This window comes from Canis lupus, chromosome 18 (assembly GCF_003254725.2).
Source record: "Canis lupus dingo isolate Sandy chromosome 18, ASM325472v2, whole genome shotgun sequence".
In the NCBI taxonomy this organism is placed as follows: domain Eukaryota; kingdom Metazoa; phylum Chordata; class Mammalia; order Carnivora; family Canidae; genus Canis; species Canis lupus.
The window spans coordinates 6,928,607-6,943,031 of record NC_064260.1 but is presented as its reverse complement, the minus strand read 5'-3'; the positions used below and the strand labels follow the sequence as shown (position 1 = coordinate 6,943,031).

Genomic DNA, 14,425 nt, shown 5'->3' with positions numbered 1-14,425 from the left:
GAGTGACCCTCATTTCCTGAACTTGGCACACCTTCCTTTTTTTAAAAAAAAAAGATTTTATTTACTTATTCATGAGGCAGAGACATAGGTGGAGGGAGAAGCAGGCTCGCCACAGAGAGCTTGATGTGAGACTCAATCCCAGGCCCCCGGTATCACGCCCTGGGCCGAAGGCAGACGCTCCACCACTGAGCCACCCAGGTGCCCCCTGCACACCTTCCTTGATACTGAGCTCTGAGTCTCTTTTGGTCCTGTAGGTGCCACAGGTCTAGTACTTTCCATATGTTTTCCTACCTAAATCCACTGACAGCACTATGGAGTAGAGACCATCATAATCCTCATTTACAAGTGACATTTGAGTAGATTAAGTAACTTGCTCAAGATCCCAGAGCTGGAAAGCGGCAGATTCAGACTTGAACTCACACTTCTCTACCTCCCTCTGCCCTTCTGCTTGTTCCACATCTGGGAACCATCTGTCTCTCCCATCACAACCCTTTCAATGCAACTCTTTTTTTCCTAGGTATTTACAACCCTAAAAGCATCCCTGTGGGTCTTGCACATGATGTGGATTCACTGAATTGATTTGTACCAGCATATGTTATCCCATTTGCTCAGTGTGCCACCATTAAAATCATGTGGAAGTTCTGCCCTATTGTTCCTTAAACTGTTAGCTCCTGGATAGGGAAAATGAAGCAGGGACCTATTTCATTAGGTCGGTAAATTTGAGGTCCTTTAGGCTCTTTGGCTTAAAGTGAGCAATCGCTGACACACTCTGGCTCTGGTTTGTCATGGTCCTCCTGGCCATGGCAGACAGTGCAAAGAGACAAGACACTAACCTCTCCTGGCAGGTCTTCTGACTCCTACTGTCTCCCTGTCCCCGCTGCTATGATCTGAGACTGCTCTTATTCTAAAGTGTAAATGCCTCCAGGAGGACCCAGTTTAAGTCTGTTAAACTCCAATTTTGTAATTGTGTTAGTGCCCTAAAGGGGACTTTCTGTTTGCCAGCTAAGAGATTGAAAAAGACTCAAGACAGCAGATCTAAGCAGGGAATGTAGACTTTGGATGGTACAAGAGCCTGTTTCCCCGGGTTTTCTATATTTTGACATAAAAATTTAGGGCAACCCGATGGCTCAGCAATTTAGCGCCATCTTCAGCCCAGGGTGTGATCCTGGAGTCCCGGGATCGAGTCCCACGTCGGCCCTGCTTCTCCCTCTGCCTCTGTCTCTGCCTCTCTCTCTCTCTCTCTGTCTCCATGAATAAATAAATAAAATCTTTTTTAAAAATTAGTAAATGCCAGAAATTAACTATGAGCCCTTCCCAGCAACACTGCACTGCAGCCACTGCAGTCTTCTCCCTTGTTAGCAAAGAATGTGTTCTTTGTGGGAAATATTGAGTGGGAAGGATACAATACATATCCTGACTTGATAACTACCGGGAGAAATTTGACCTGAGAGTTGACAGTTCCTAGGGGAAAGTGTTCATAAAGAACTTGGAATTTCAGTGAAAGAGAGAAACCAGCAAGTACAAAAAAGAAAAAGTAGAGGACTTGGTTGATTGGGATGGTTTGAATGGAACACAGGAGAGAAGAAAATCTCTTAGATCCTTGCCACTCCACAAGTTCATATTGGTGCCGAAACCTCCTCCCCACTCATGAAACAGAAGACTTTTCTTTTAAAGAAGGTCAGTTAAGGGAAATGCCAAGTGCTGGTTGGTGCCGAAGAATCAGGATATGCCGCCTTCCACTGAGCAGTGGGTTCAATTCAGACGAGAGGCAGAGTGGAGGCTGGTGTGCAGCTACGTCAATCTGCTTTGGCTGATTATGTTGTAAAACAAATATCCACACAATTTTCTTTTCTTAGGTAGACTATGAAACAAGCATCTTCACAACCTCGTGGCTTTTCCTACAAATATTTATTTCTCCTTCGCGTCACATCCACATCTGGGCTGTAGGTTAGCTACAGCTCTCCTTCCCTTTGTGGGTTGGGCTGCATGTATATTCTTCCCTCTGAGGTATAGCCTGATGGCACAGCTCTAGTAGAGCTGGAAATGCTGTTGTTGGGGGAGAGGGAACAGGAGCAAAAGGCTGGTGTAAACTCATGATAACTCTTAAAACTTCTTGCTCGGAAGTGGACATCACATTTAGTTGGCCAGAGCATATTACATATCACATGGTCAAGTCCAAAGTGTATGAGGTAGGTGTTTCTAACATTGCCATGGGTAGCATGAGCAGGTCACACGGCAGGCAGGGATGTGTGATCTCTGCAGAGGGGAGTGGAATGATTGGGGGTCATCATAACGCATCCTTTAATAGTGAGTAGTGTTGCCATCACAGCCAACTGTCCTTTCATTGTTAAGTCATACATCCACTTGTATTTATTTATTATGACAGAAAACATGAGGTCTTTGGATGAGAGAACAGACTGATTTCCATGCAATCTCAGCATCATTTCCTCTTGGGATGAAGTGATGGGAGCCAGATATTCCCTGTACAGGCAGGGGTTTGTGCCAAGGAGAGAAACCCCAAAATTATGAATCTCGGTGCTTATATAGGAGTGACTGGCACATCTGGCTCTCCTCCTCTTCCGAGAAAGGAAGAGAGACCTTTGTTCTGGAATATAACGAAACCCTATCTGAGGAGAGGGGGCAAAAGACTCACACCCCTGCATGTAAACGGATGTCTCCAGAGGAGAAGGGACTACATCTTCCCAGATGTCTCTATCTTTAGAGTGGCTGTTAACCACTCTCTAACCCAGGTGCCAGTCCTCTTTGCTCAGAAACCCCTTAACCACCAGAAATGATAATATTCATAGACCATTTTTCCTGATAATTGTGCTATTTAATGTTCTAATTTTTAAGATTGTTAAAGTTGTTAAGTTTTAGCAGACCCACGTTTTCAGAGGTGGAAATGAGAACCCCTCTGGTTCACAGTCCTCCATGGGTGAATATTCTCCAGCTGAAATGCTGAGACCAACCAAAGTGAAAACCTCACCCTTGTCTCCCTATCCCGGCTGGTTGTTATTATTGGGTGAGATATTACATCTGGAAATTCTTCACGTTCATATGCACCATCAATTGCAGAAAAGACAAAGTTACTGAAGAAACCACGACTTAGATATTATCATTTTTCTTGCCTTTCAGCTCTCCACATCTTAGCATTGGGTGGCACAATTTTTTACATTTTGTCCCTAGGACTTCTGAGATGCCATTGTGGAAAAGATGGGCATTGAGCACACATGGTCACATGTATCTGGGGCAGCATATGCCTATGGATTTAATATCTTTATGGATTATATGTTCAGAGAAAATCTGCTATTGTTTTTCAATGTCTGAGAAACTCTTCCATGTGTCTGTCGAGTCTTAAAGTGTTGTCCAGTGGAAAAACGTGTGACTGAAAGAGACGGCAGTTATATCCAGTTACTAGAGTGACTAGCAGTGACAGAGGTTACTAGATGCTTCTCCCTCCCCCAGGTACAACTTCTACGAAAATAATTTTATGAGAAGTTTCCTAGATGACGCACAATGACAGTGCTCTGGAGCCTAGGAATAGTGACTGATATATCTGTCTCCAGAACTGATTTCCAGGATACTGAGAGTGACCAGTGCCCAGAGGACCAGGACCAGACCTCTGCATACCTGCATATCACCTGCCCTCGGTAGCTCCCAGCCAACACCAACCCAGCTGCCTCCATTTGCTTCTCTCTTCCTGTTCTCATTTGGCTCTTCCACTCCCCAAAATGCAGTGAAGCAGGAAGTGGACGTAGAGATACGGTGGGCATGACAGGAGCTGTGGTGCCCACAATAAGCAAAGATAGAATTGGAGAGAGGGGTGCAAACTGATTACAGTTTCAATCGAAGGAAAGAGAAGTGGCTTCATACTATCCAGCAAGAAGTGTCACTGTAGGGAGCTGAGCGGGTAAGGAGCGGCAAGTGTTCCCTTCAGTCTGTGAGAGCTGCGCACGATCAGATGGCTGCTAGACCAACACAAGCTTAGCGGAGGGCATTACACATTAAGTGCAATACAGCCTTGCCCGTGACAACGCTCTTCTCTCTATAATTCTTACCAAATTCTCACAGCTCCCACTGCCCCCGCCCTGCTCATGCCACCTTTGTGTCTCTCCTGCATTCTTGCAAGGTCTCCCTTCTCTCCCCTTCCCTGTGCTCTTAAACCAGCAGCTAGAGACATTCTGTTCTTTGCAAGCCAGGTCGTGTCACTTGCCTGCTTGGAGCTCTCCAGCGACTCCCTACCTCACTCCATATGGATAGCGTAGCACTTCCACTGAACTAGCCTAGTTCCTGGCACCTAGCACTATCCAGCCTCATGCTACATCTTCAACTTCATTTCCTACCATTCTCCCCTCTGTTTTCTTAGCTCTGGATGGCCACACTGGCCTCTCTGCTGTTTCTCAAAAATACCCCAGGCACGTTTGCACTTGCTGTTTTCTTTGACTGAAACTATCTTTCCCTAGACATCTTCTCGGACACTTCCTTTTCTTCCTCCGTTCTTTACTCAACATCTTTCCTTCGAGAAACCCAATCTAAAATGTCATCTCCTACTACATTTTAACATTTCATTTCTCATTTATTGTTTTGTCTTTAAGTTTCTCACCATCTAACGTGTATTTTTCTTATTTATTGTGAGGTTTTTTTGGTTGCTCTCTCCTCTCAAACATGAGGTGCACAGCCAGGGCTCATAGTCTGTGGTGTTCACTAACACTGCCTCATCTCCAGTGCCTGGTGTGTGGTTGGCCTTCAATGAAGTTGTTGAATACATGACTGAATGAAAAGACTACGCCATGTGAAGCCCTATAGGGAAATAAATGCACAGCAAATGAAAGCAAATGTCAGGTCACTTTGTGACTATCCAGGGTTTAGGCAGCGGACCCAAAGCAAGGTCCCATTAGTCCTCCTCCACCTAATCTCATTGACTCGAGATTGACCAGCAAATCAGACCAATCCCCTGCCAGAGCCATGGTCCAGATCCGAGTCCTGACCACCCTTATACCTTTGAGGCCCAGCTCCAACACACCTGGAGGGAGAAGACCTGGGAAATGGGGAAACCCTCACCTGGAACCAGAAAGAACCTTGCTTGAGGGGTTCCAGAGCTCTTCCCTTTGAGATGTTGAAGAAAGATAGAGCTCATTCTATGTCTCCTCACCTGGGGGAGCCCCACAGAGAACCGCCTGCCCCTATTCCAGGAGTGGCTACCAGGGAAGGAGACTTTGGTTCTTCCTACAGGGGGGTGTAGAAGGGAGTCAACCTTCTCTGACCAGTGAACCCCAGAACAGCAAACATGGTAATAAAACATGGTAATAAAACATGATAAAACCAGGGATGCCTGAGTGGTTCAGTGGTTGAGTGTCTGCCTTTGGCTCAGGTCATGATCCCGGGGTCCTGGGATTGAGTCCCACATCAGGCTCCCCACAGGGAGCCTCCTTCTCCCTCTGCCGGTGTCTCTGCATCTCTCTGTATCTCTCATGAATAAATAAAATAAAATCTTAAAAAAATGATAAAACCTGAGCATGAGTACTAGGCTGATAAAAAGGATCTGAAACAGAAGGCAGTGGAGTTCCATTTTTCCAAAAAATGCAGAATAAGAATTGTTATCCTTTGTCCCAAACCCAGGATAATTTTAGAAACCATTTTGAAATTTTAAGAAAGAAAACATGAACTACAAACATGAGCCTACATGACAAAAACTACAGATATTAATTTAAAAAATCAAGACAGGAATTTGGTAAGTGAAGACACAGATCATACTCCTGGTTGGAAAAATTAATGTATTAATTTATAATTAATGTATAAATTCTTCCCATATTCATTCATTTAACTTAATCCCACCAAAAAGATCCATGGGATTTTTATGTTCTAGAATGTGGTTGAGTGTGAGGATTGAGTTCCACTGAATCTTGGGCAGAGTCCTCTGTATGAATGTCGCCAGCACTCTTTGGTCCCCTGCCTTGTAAGTGCCTCGTGATAAACATAATGCTGTTATGGCATTTTTAGATGGCCCCCTGCAACCACGGCAATCCTAGTTCTCCAGTTCCAGACAAATAAAAATGCAAGCAAAGCTAGGAGATTTTTGAGAAGAATTTATTTCAAAAATTAGTGAAGGGGGTATTGTGCTACCCAATGTGATATATTATTATAAATATATAGTAAAGAGGTTTATATGCCTTACTCTGTGTACATGTATACACACGTACACACAAACCTGAAAACTTCATGTGTCAATATGTGAATACAGAGAATAGAAGAGATTGATCATCTTGAAAGACATGAGTTTATAAAAATATTTATCGATTTTGAATATATTAAATGATTGCTTAACAAGTAGCACTTGGAAAACTATTTGTGAGGGCAAAAACTCAAAATGAAACAGATGGTAAATGTAATAAGCCATGCACAAAAATACATTTCAGAAAGATTAGACTATACAGTGGAAACTGGAAGAAAAAAATGTTAAAAGGACAGGGAGAAAAAGTGCCACTGTTTTCCCCGAGGACGAGCTGGAGTTCCAGAAGGCATAGCCCCGTTAGTGTCTGTCTTAAAGGTATTACCAACCAAAATAAGTTTATATATATACATCACTGAACAGGAACTGCCAGGACCCTCCTCAGCTCTTACATTCAATGCTCTGACAGGTTGTGTACTCAGTTGGTCTGGTCTACGTGTGTTGGCTCCTTTGGGGCAGGGACCAGGTCCGTCTGCACTCCAGCCTGCTCCTTATTCTTTTGGGCACTTGGCAAGTTACACCACCACCCCATGCTTAGCTTCCTCGCCTACAAGCTGTAGGCAGTGATAGCCTCTGTCTCGCGGGGCTGCTGCAAGGCCTAGCGCCTTCCTCTATGTAAAGCACTTAGAAAGGGTCCTGGCACATCGAAAACCATATAAATACTAGATATTAGCTCTCACCGTGGTGTTTTTCCAATGCTAATATGATGCCAGGCAAGTGGTAGGCGGTCAATAAGTGGATGACTCTGAGCCTGCCTTGTTAGCTAGCACCTCTTTGGCTCTTTAAGGATGCAGGCAAACCTCAGCCCTCAGGGACAGCTGGTGACAGATTTTGAAAACAGAGGCAGAAATGCAGTTCACCAGCCTTTTTCTTCTGCCACTTGGAGCATGAAAAACACCAAGCATGATGAAGGCTGCACTTATCTACGATATGTGAGTTAAATGAGCCAATGAAAACACAGTAAGGGAGCTGCTGGCTGCTGAGGACAGTGGTAAGCTCGTATGTTTTGCATCATTCTGCCCCATTGTACTGCTTATTGTGCAAGGAAAATGTTTTGATAGGCTGTTGCAGAAATCTGTTTCTAATGAAAACATCCTGAGATCAGCTCTTATTCTTAGAAGACAGCTTTGTTGTGGAGTTAGTCAAGAATGGAGTTCTGTTAGGAGAGTTTCCCCATCACAGATGTCCTGCGGTTGGAACATGAAGGTTGAGGAAAAGCAAACAGCCATGGGCTGAGCAGCAGTAAATCTCAGCCCTGGGAAGGATGGAGTGGTAGGGCAGGGACCCAGCTCCTGGCCTTGAACACCCACCCATTAACCGTAGCAGGAGAGCTCTTGGAGGCTGCCTCCACCTCGTCCTCACCATCTTGGCTGCAGGACTCAGCCTCACCCCTCCTCGTGGCATTGCTGTTCAGGGTTGGGGTCTGAGGAGGAAGGTACTGGGAGGAGGAGGCTGCACTCACGTATTTATGTTGCCTGCTCATGGAGTTGGAACTGTCCCTGTAAGGACAAGCTGGTCATCTTTGGAAAAAGTCTTCCTTAGAATCAGCATGAGATCGATGGGTCGGGAAGAAAATGTCAAATGGGAAGTTTGGTCAACTTGGAAGTTTAAAGTCAGGACATTTTTATTTTAGAGATTATTACTAATAGAGATTATTAATAGAGATTCCAATAGATCTTGGAAGTTTAAAGTCAAGACATTTTTATTTTAGAAATTATTATTAATTAATGGCTATGCCAGAGAATTGGAGAAATATATGAACAAATGACAATAAAAATATACTAACAAGATGAATATTAAAATGTAAAATATAAGATGAGTAGCTCACTTATGCCACTGAGTCCATGTTTGTTGAGAAAAGACTAGCCAGTTTGTCAAAGTTCCCCCCCGCCCTTTTTTTTAATTTAAGAGAGATCATCTGTGTGAATGGTAAGACCTGAGAATTTGGAAGGCACTGTAAGTCATTAATGACATGAAGTGATGCTGTAGGTAGTGGCTCAAAAAGGCACCTCCTCCCAAGACAAGGAATTCAATGATAGTAATACCCTTAAGGTTATGTGACAGTAAATCTTATATGTCCTGAAAATGTAAATGACATCAAGACAGGTGACTGGAAGAAATGAGCTTGGGATGCAACGAGACGGGTTAGACCCCTCAGTGGTGCCGACAAGTTCATGGTCATGACATTGAAAATAGGACCTGACTCATTTGTGTCAGTGCATTGTCCCACCGACTGTTAGTAGAGGAGTCCTTGCTGTGACACTCACATGATGGAGGATCTAGTGACACAGCTTGTTACTTGGGATCTCTCAATAAGAATCCTCCTATTAAATCAGCGAGTGTAATATTCTGGTCTCCAAGAAGAAATAAGCTTTTAAGAATCTCATTCAAAACATGTACCGTTGAGCTTAATTTGTCCTTCCAGGCGGGTCTGTTGTGTTGTACTTGGAATTGCCCACGTGCAACTTGGCATCTCCTGTTGGAACTCAATCGATCCTAATTGTCAGTCATCCATTCTGAGGACAACCCAAGTAATTGATAGTCACGACTGCAGTCTTGTACGGGGGTGATTGTGCTAGTTGACAGCTTTCTGAGGATATCAGATACATCTGCTTAAAGTAAGTGTAAATTGTTTTTAGATATCACAAGCCTCCTTGGAAGGCCAGAAACTCTGGGGCTTCGTTTCCAGGATGCCCACCCCCAGGCCTGCTGGAACTTGCTGGGACCTGGCACCCAGAAGGTGGCACTTTGAGTAGGCTTCCCTCAAACCGCTTCTTAGAAACGAGAAACCCATTCCAATCAGAATCTCTAGTTTTCTTCAGGGGTAGGCTTATGAGTGATTTTTTGTCATATTGTCTGTATGGCTTGGCATTTTAAACAACAGATGTATGTTGCTTCTATAATTACCAAAACAGGGTTTTTAAAAAAATCAGTCGTCTTTTATATTGCTTCCTTTTATCCATTCCACCCATAATGATATTGATCACTTCCTAAAAAACCCTTCACTTCCTAGATGCAGACCAAATGGAGCCGGAGAAGAGCAAAACAACAGAATTTTTAACCCATGACAGGTCACTGTGTTACATGTTCTGTATTAGCTTTTAACCTCAGCTCATTTGGATAGGGGCAGGGTCAATATTGGCCCTGTATTAATAATACCTTAACCAGTTTATTTGATTTTTAATAATGGTAACTTCTCCCCTGGTGACCTGGTGGGGGGGGGGGGGGCGGGAGAGTGTTGGCACCTGTCAGCCTTGATCCCTAGAATGGCGCTGTTGCAGGATAAGTTCGCAGGGCACGTGCATCATTGTTGGGGGCCTCAGAGGGCCGACTTGGGGACCATGAAGGATTGGCCTCATCAAAGGCTGTGCATATCAGCCACACCTGCCCTGCTGTTAGGGCTTCTACCACAGGCCCTACTGCAATGATCTTCAGAAGTGTCCTTCCTGCTTGATTTTCCTGTTACCCTGTGCAGTGGGCTCTGAGCGTGTCCCCAAGGGTCATAGACCCTTGAGTACAGTAGTTGAAGTAGATACAACTGTATATAAATGCTCATGCATTTGAAGGAGGAATCATCTAATCTCAGGTTACTTACAAGGTACAACTTTATTGGTCCCCAATACTGTCAGTTGTCTTTTCCTGTTGGGGTTTCCTCTACTTGAAATCTTTGAAGAGCCTGGGTGGACTTGTAAGGTTACATGGGCCAAAAGCAAAGGGTAGAGCACTTTTCTGGTTGCATTCATGTAGACAATCACTTTGTCCCCATTTCATTCTTTAACTTCCTTGGGCTCCAGCTTATTCTTGATGGAAGAGGTTCCATCCAGGTCCTGGTTGGTGGAGTGGTATGAGATTTAGGGATCTAGAGCTGGATCTTTTAAAATCCCCACTCGTTTTATCTATAAAGTCTCCACTCTGCTCTCATTCTTCTTTGCCAGTGTCAAGTTTTGCAGCTAACCTACTAGGAAACTGTAAAAAACCAATTTACAGGAAACTGTAAAGTAAAATACACAAGTACTCCCCCGGGTTAAGTGCTAAATCAGTAACATGTAATATGAATGGTCTCTTTCTCTTCTGCTTACTCTTCTAATGTGCATGTGTATGTTTGATTAATTGGATCAACATTTGGCTTGGGACAGGTGCATCTGGATGCTTCTTCTGTGTCTTCTGAAGTCTAGACTGTGAGTTCCTCAAGGACATAAACAGTCCTGCATCATTCAGCAATTCTTTCATCCATCCAGTTCTCAGGGCACATGGTGAGCAAGCCCTTGTAGCGGGTCTGCACTCAGTACTGACGTTGGCAGCCTCAGTTCCTAGAGAACTTCAGGTTGACTTTGCAAGACAGACATTAAATAAATCACACAAATAGTTCTTTAAAATTCTTTTCAAAAATAAGTACAGGGTATTGTTCCAGGGGCATTTGTTCTGGCTGATGTCCCAAGGGACCGAGGACTAAAGGTTGTAGGGGAGGACTGAAGGAAGTATGTTTCACACAGAGGGACCAGCATGCTGACATCCCCAAGAAAGGGAAGCAAGCACCTCTGAAGACTATAAAATGCCCCAAGTGGCTGGGCTGTCATGCATGGGGTGGGCAGAAGGGCCAGGAAGGCCGCAGGCCCAGATCTATTTTGCATGCTTGAAATGTCTCAACCTGTCTCAAATTTTAGCCTAAAAGAAGTATGAAGCCACTAAAGCAAGGAAGTGCCATAATCCTTTTATAAAAAGCATTCTACGTGTTGTAGAGAATGTGTATGGGGCATGGGTAGGGTGGGAAGACTGATTCTGGTCAGTTGAGTTTGGGTAGGAGAGAGGCTTGAGCCACGATGAAGGAGTAGAAATGGTGAGAAGCAACGCATTCTAGAATGGTTAAGAACTAGTAGCCAAAGGTACGGACAGTGGGACCTAGTGGCTAAGGAACTGTTACTGAGTCTGGGCTCCGGGTGTGGGGACAAAGATCCTGAGTTCCGTTTGAACTGTGTTTAAAGGCTGTGAGAAGCCCCAGTGGATGATGTTGGTTTGCAGTTCAGATGAGAGTGCTGAGCTGTGGGAACTGTCAATTTGGGAATTGTCAATGTGTGGATAGTAACTGAGGCCATGGATGGGAATATGGGTGTGAATATAGGAGGGTCTGAGGATCTCAAACATGGAAAAGGTGAGTGCGGAAGGGCCTTCATATGGAGCAGGGCTGGGCCAGCCTGGGGAGCAGCTGGGAAGCCCGTGGGCACCATAGGGAAAGGGGTGAAGCCCCTCTGTTTCCTCACCACTGAGAAGCCAAATAGTGTCCAGAAAGGGGAGGGGGATCTGAGTACAGGGGCCTCAAATTCTCTCTGTCTCCTATGCAAATCTGCTCAGGCCAGGGATGAGGATATAATCTATGCATGCAGAGTGCAAGCTTGCGACTTGTTTCTTACACAAACCCATTTGTCAGCAAAGCTTCAGGTTTCACTGGGGTTTTTGGAAAGCTGATATCATATCCCACTTTTTTCTGGAGTAAGACCCTATTGATCCCTTTCATAGCAACTTTAGCTTCAGAGGAAGATGAGTCCATAAAATCAGAATAAAAACTCATGAACCACAGTGATACTGGGATTAACAGGACCCTGATGGAAAACCATTAGCAATTTGCGGATGCCTGGCATCTCTCCATCAAACCCCTAATTTTTGACATGGTTTCTCTATACTGAAATGCAGATGCTGTGGTCAGTGGCTGCTATTTGGGGGCAATACTCTACTGGCCACGTAGGGGACAGTGCTCTCTCTGGAATCTTTCACATCTGAGTATGTGCACTGAAGTGAGTTAGTGATATTTCCAGCAGTTTCACTGTAGATCTGGTTCCTTTGTGGTTGAGGGAGTCTGGCAAGTGGAGCATGTCTGAGAATGCCTTTAGGTAGGTTTCCCATCTCCTCCCCGCAAGCCCCACACCAAATTCTTGTTTCCTGAAAAAAAAAATATTTTTTTCTAGTCCCATGATTCGTACTCCTTAACATTAAATTTCAAAATCTATAGCAAAATACTCCTGCCATGAAATAATGTTGCTTGCTACATTTTTCTCCTGCTTCCTGAAAACTATTACGATCCTCGTGTAATTTTTCCCTTTACGTGTTGATTGCCCAAGCTAGGTATCTCGGTGGGGGTGGGGGCACAGCTTTCTTCTTTCGGGTAATGTCGCTGATTTTGTTTGCTTGGGATACACGCTGAGTTAACCTCGTTGGACTTTTCCCCAGGAATTGATGCGCGTACACGTGGTGGGTCATTATGCTGCTGCACCTGTGTAGTGTGAAGGTCAGTGTGTTTTTCTGATTATAAGAACCCATCCATGTCATTCCATTATAAACCCACTCCACTCATAATGGAATGTGCCTCAGTCCACAGCCCACTGTGGTTGCCCGGCCCAGGAATTCTCTCAAGTGCAGCTCTGACATTTGAGATCCATCACCCGCCCACCCCCTGCCACCTGCATCCACCCCTATTTGACTGTGCTCCATTTTGAGATGATGTTTTTTGCATGTCAAGTTTCCCCTGTGTGATGTGAACCTACAGTTGTCGCAAGTGAATTTATACCTGGAAACAAGCACCCACTCTGTCGTGGTCCTTCCAAAACTACAGCTGAGGACTCTGCTGGGCTGTGGGGAATTACCTACAGTTGATGTGGATACACAGAAATTCACGTGGAGACCAGAGCAGCAATCTCTCCACCTGACCCGGTCAGACCAGCCATCAGGAGGCTGCTAGTTCATTGGAAGGGGCCCCTTGCAGCTGGGGGAGCTCCCCTGAGATGGGCTTTCCCCACATCCCCGCAGACTTCATGCCAAGTCCCCTCCTTCCCGGATCTCAGAGCCTTACACCTTTCAGTAACAGCCCTGGTTTACAATAATCACAGCTCACATTACCCGGACACCATGTGTCATGATATATGTTAGATGCTTTTTCTGCATGAATCCCCTCTACCCGCAACAATCTGAAGAGGTAGGTATGACCACTGTTCCCATCTTATGTTCAAGGGAACTGGGTGTACAGGGCTGTGTCACTGCTGAGTCTCTGGGTGGGTAAGTGAGGAGCAGGGACCTGCCTGTCTGAGCTGGCATCTCCATCCACAGGCCCCAGTGTGGCAACCCTTAACTGAGGCTTTTGTCTAAAAAATAATGAAAAGCTCACATCTGCATAGTACTTCCCAAATGTACTGAGCACATCCACAAGCATATTCAGCTAATCCCTGAAATAGCCCTGCAGTAGGGAGAGTGAGCATCTTGGCATTCATCAGCTCGCAGGAGGCATGCAGTTCCCAGGCTCAGGTCTTCCCTCCCTCCACGGGGCACTGCCTGCAACTCACCCACAGGGGAGCTGTCTTAATTAGTAAATTTAGAGTAACGCAAACAGAGAATGAGCATTTTATGTGTGGTGTTCAGGAAGCATTAAATTAGTACTTAATCAGGTGATGCCGAACGTGCAGGGACCATCACAGGGCAGTAACTTTAAATGTTTTACTTTCCATGTTCAACTTTTTTTCTTATATTGTGTCTCTCAATTTGTTGTGCTGTTGGCAGTGGCTTTATTTCTCTGAGTTTACTCAGCTACCCACCCACTAGTCTTCCCCCTTGGGGAAGGCTTGACTGTCTCTAAGAGAACACTTTTGCCAGCGCACAGCACTCTTATCTGTTTACATTCCCCAGGGACTTCTGAATTTTCTCTTTGGCTGTAAAGGTACAGTAGGAAGTCTTAAAAATACCTTTTTGGATGCATTTAACATTCCAGGAGAATGTTCTCACTTTCATCTTTTCAGGACTGGTATCCTTGGGCTTCCCTGTCCTGGAGAAGCTCAGCCTACACGCATCTCCAGGTACAAGCTTTGCCTCCAATGTAACCGCAAGACTACGTGTGCACACGGATAATCTCAGGGGATTTTATTCAGTGATCCAAGAAACACAATGGCCATATATCCTCCCTTGCCATTTATCTGAGTGAGCTTTCCCTGATTAACAGGAGGGAGAAGACAGAGATCAGGACCGATGCTCCCAAAGGACTTAGTTTGTGAAATATAAGCATAACCGCAACCCCCTACATGACGGAGGCACTAGAAACCCAAAGGCACAGAACACAGCAACCTTATTCCCAGGTTCCATGGAAAGACAGTGCAAAACCCCTCACCCCAAATTGCATGATAAAGGAAATATGTAACAGCCTTGGTACTTTCATGTTTT

The 14,425-nt window shown here is 44.9% G+C and overlaps 1 protein-coding gene across 4 annotated transcripts in view; it reads left to right on the top strand.

Annotated features, from left to right (window-relative positions):
• Positions 1 to 14,425, top strand: part of HECW1 (HECT, C2 and WW domain containing E3 ubiquitin protein ligase 1) — a 448,536-nt gene that overhangs the window by 130,144 nt on the left and 303,967 nt on the right. The window contains exon 2 of one of the 4 annotated variants that reach the window (XM_049096373.1): positions 12,452 to 12,509. The exons of the other annotated variants lie outside the window; for them this stretch is intronic. Within the exon in view, the coding sequence (XP_048952330.1) occupies positions 12,483 to 12,509 (27 nt within the window). The 5' untranslated portion in view covers positions 12,452 to 12,482. The remainder of the gene's footprint in view (positions 1 to 12,451; positions 12,510 to 14,425) is intronic. 4 annotated transcript variants of the gene reach the window in all.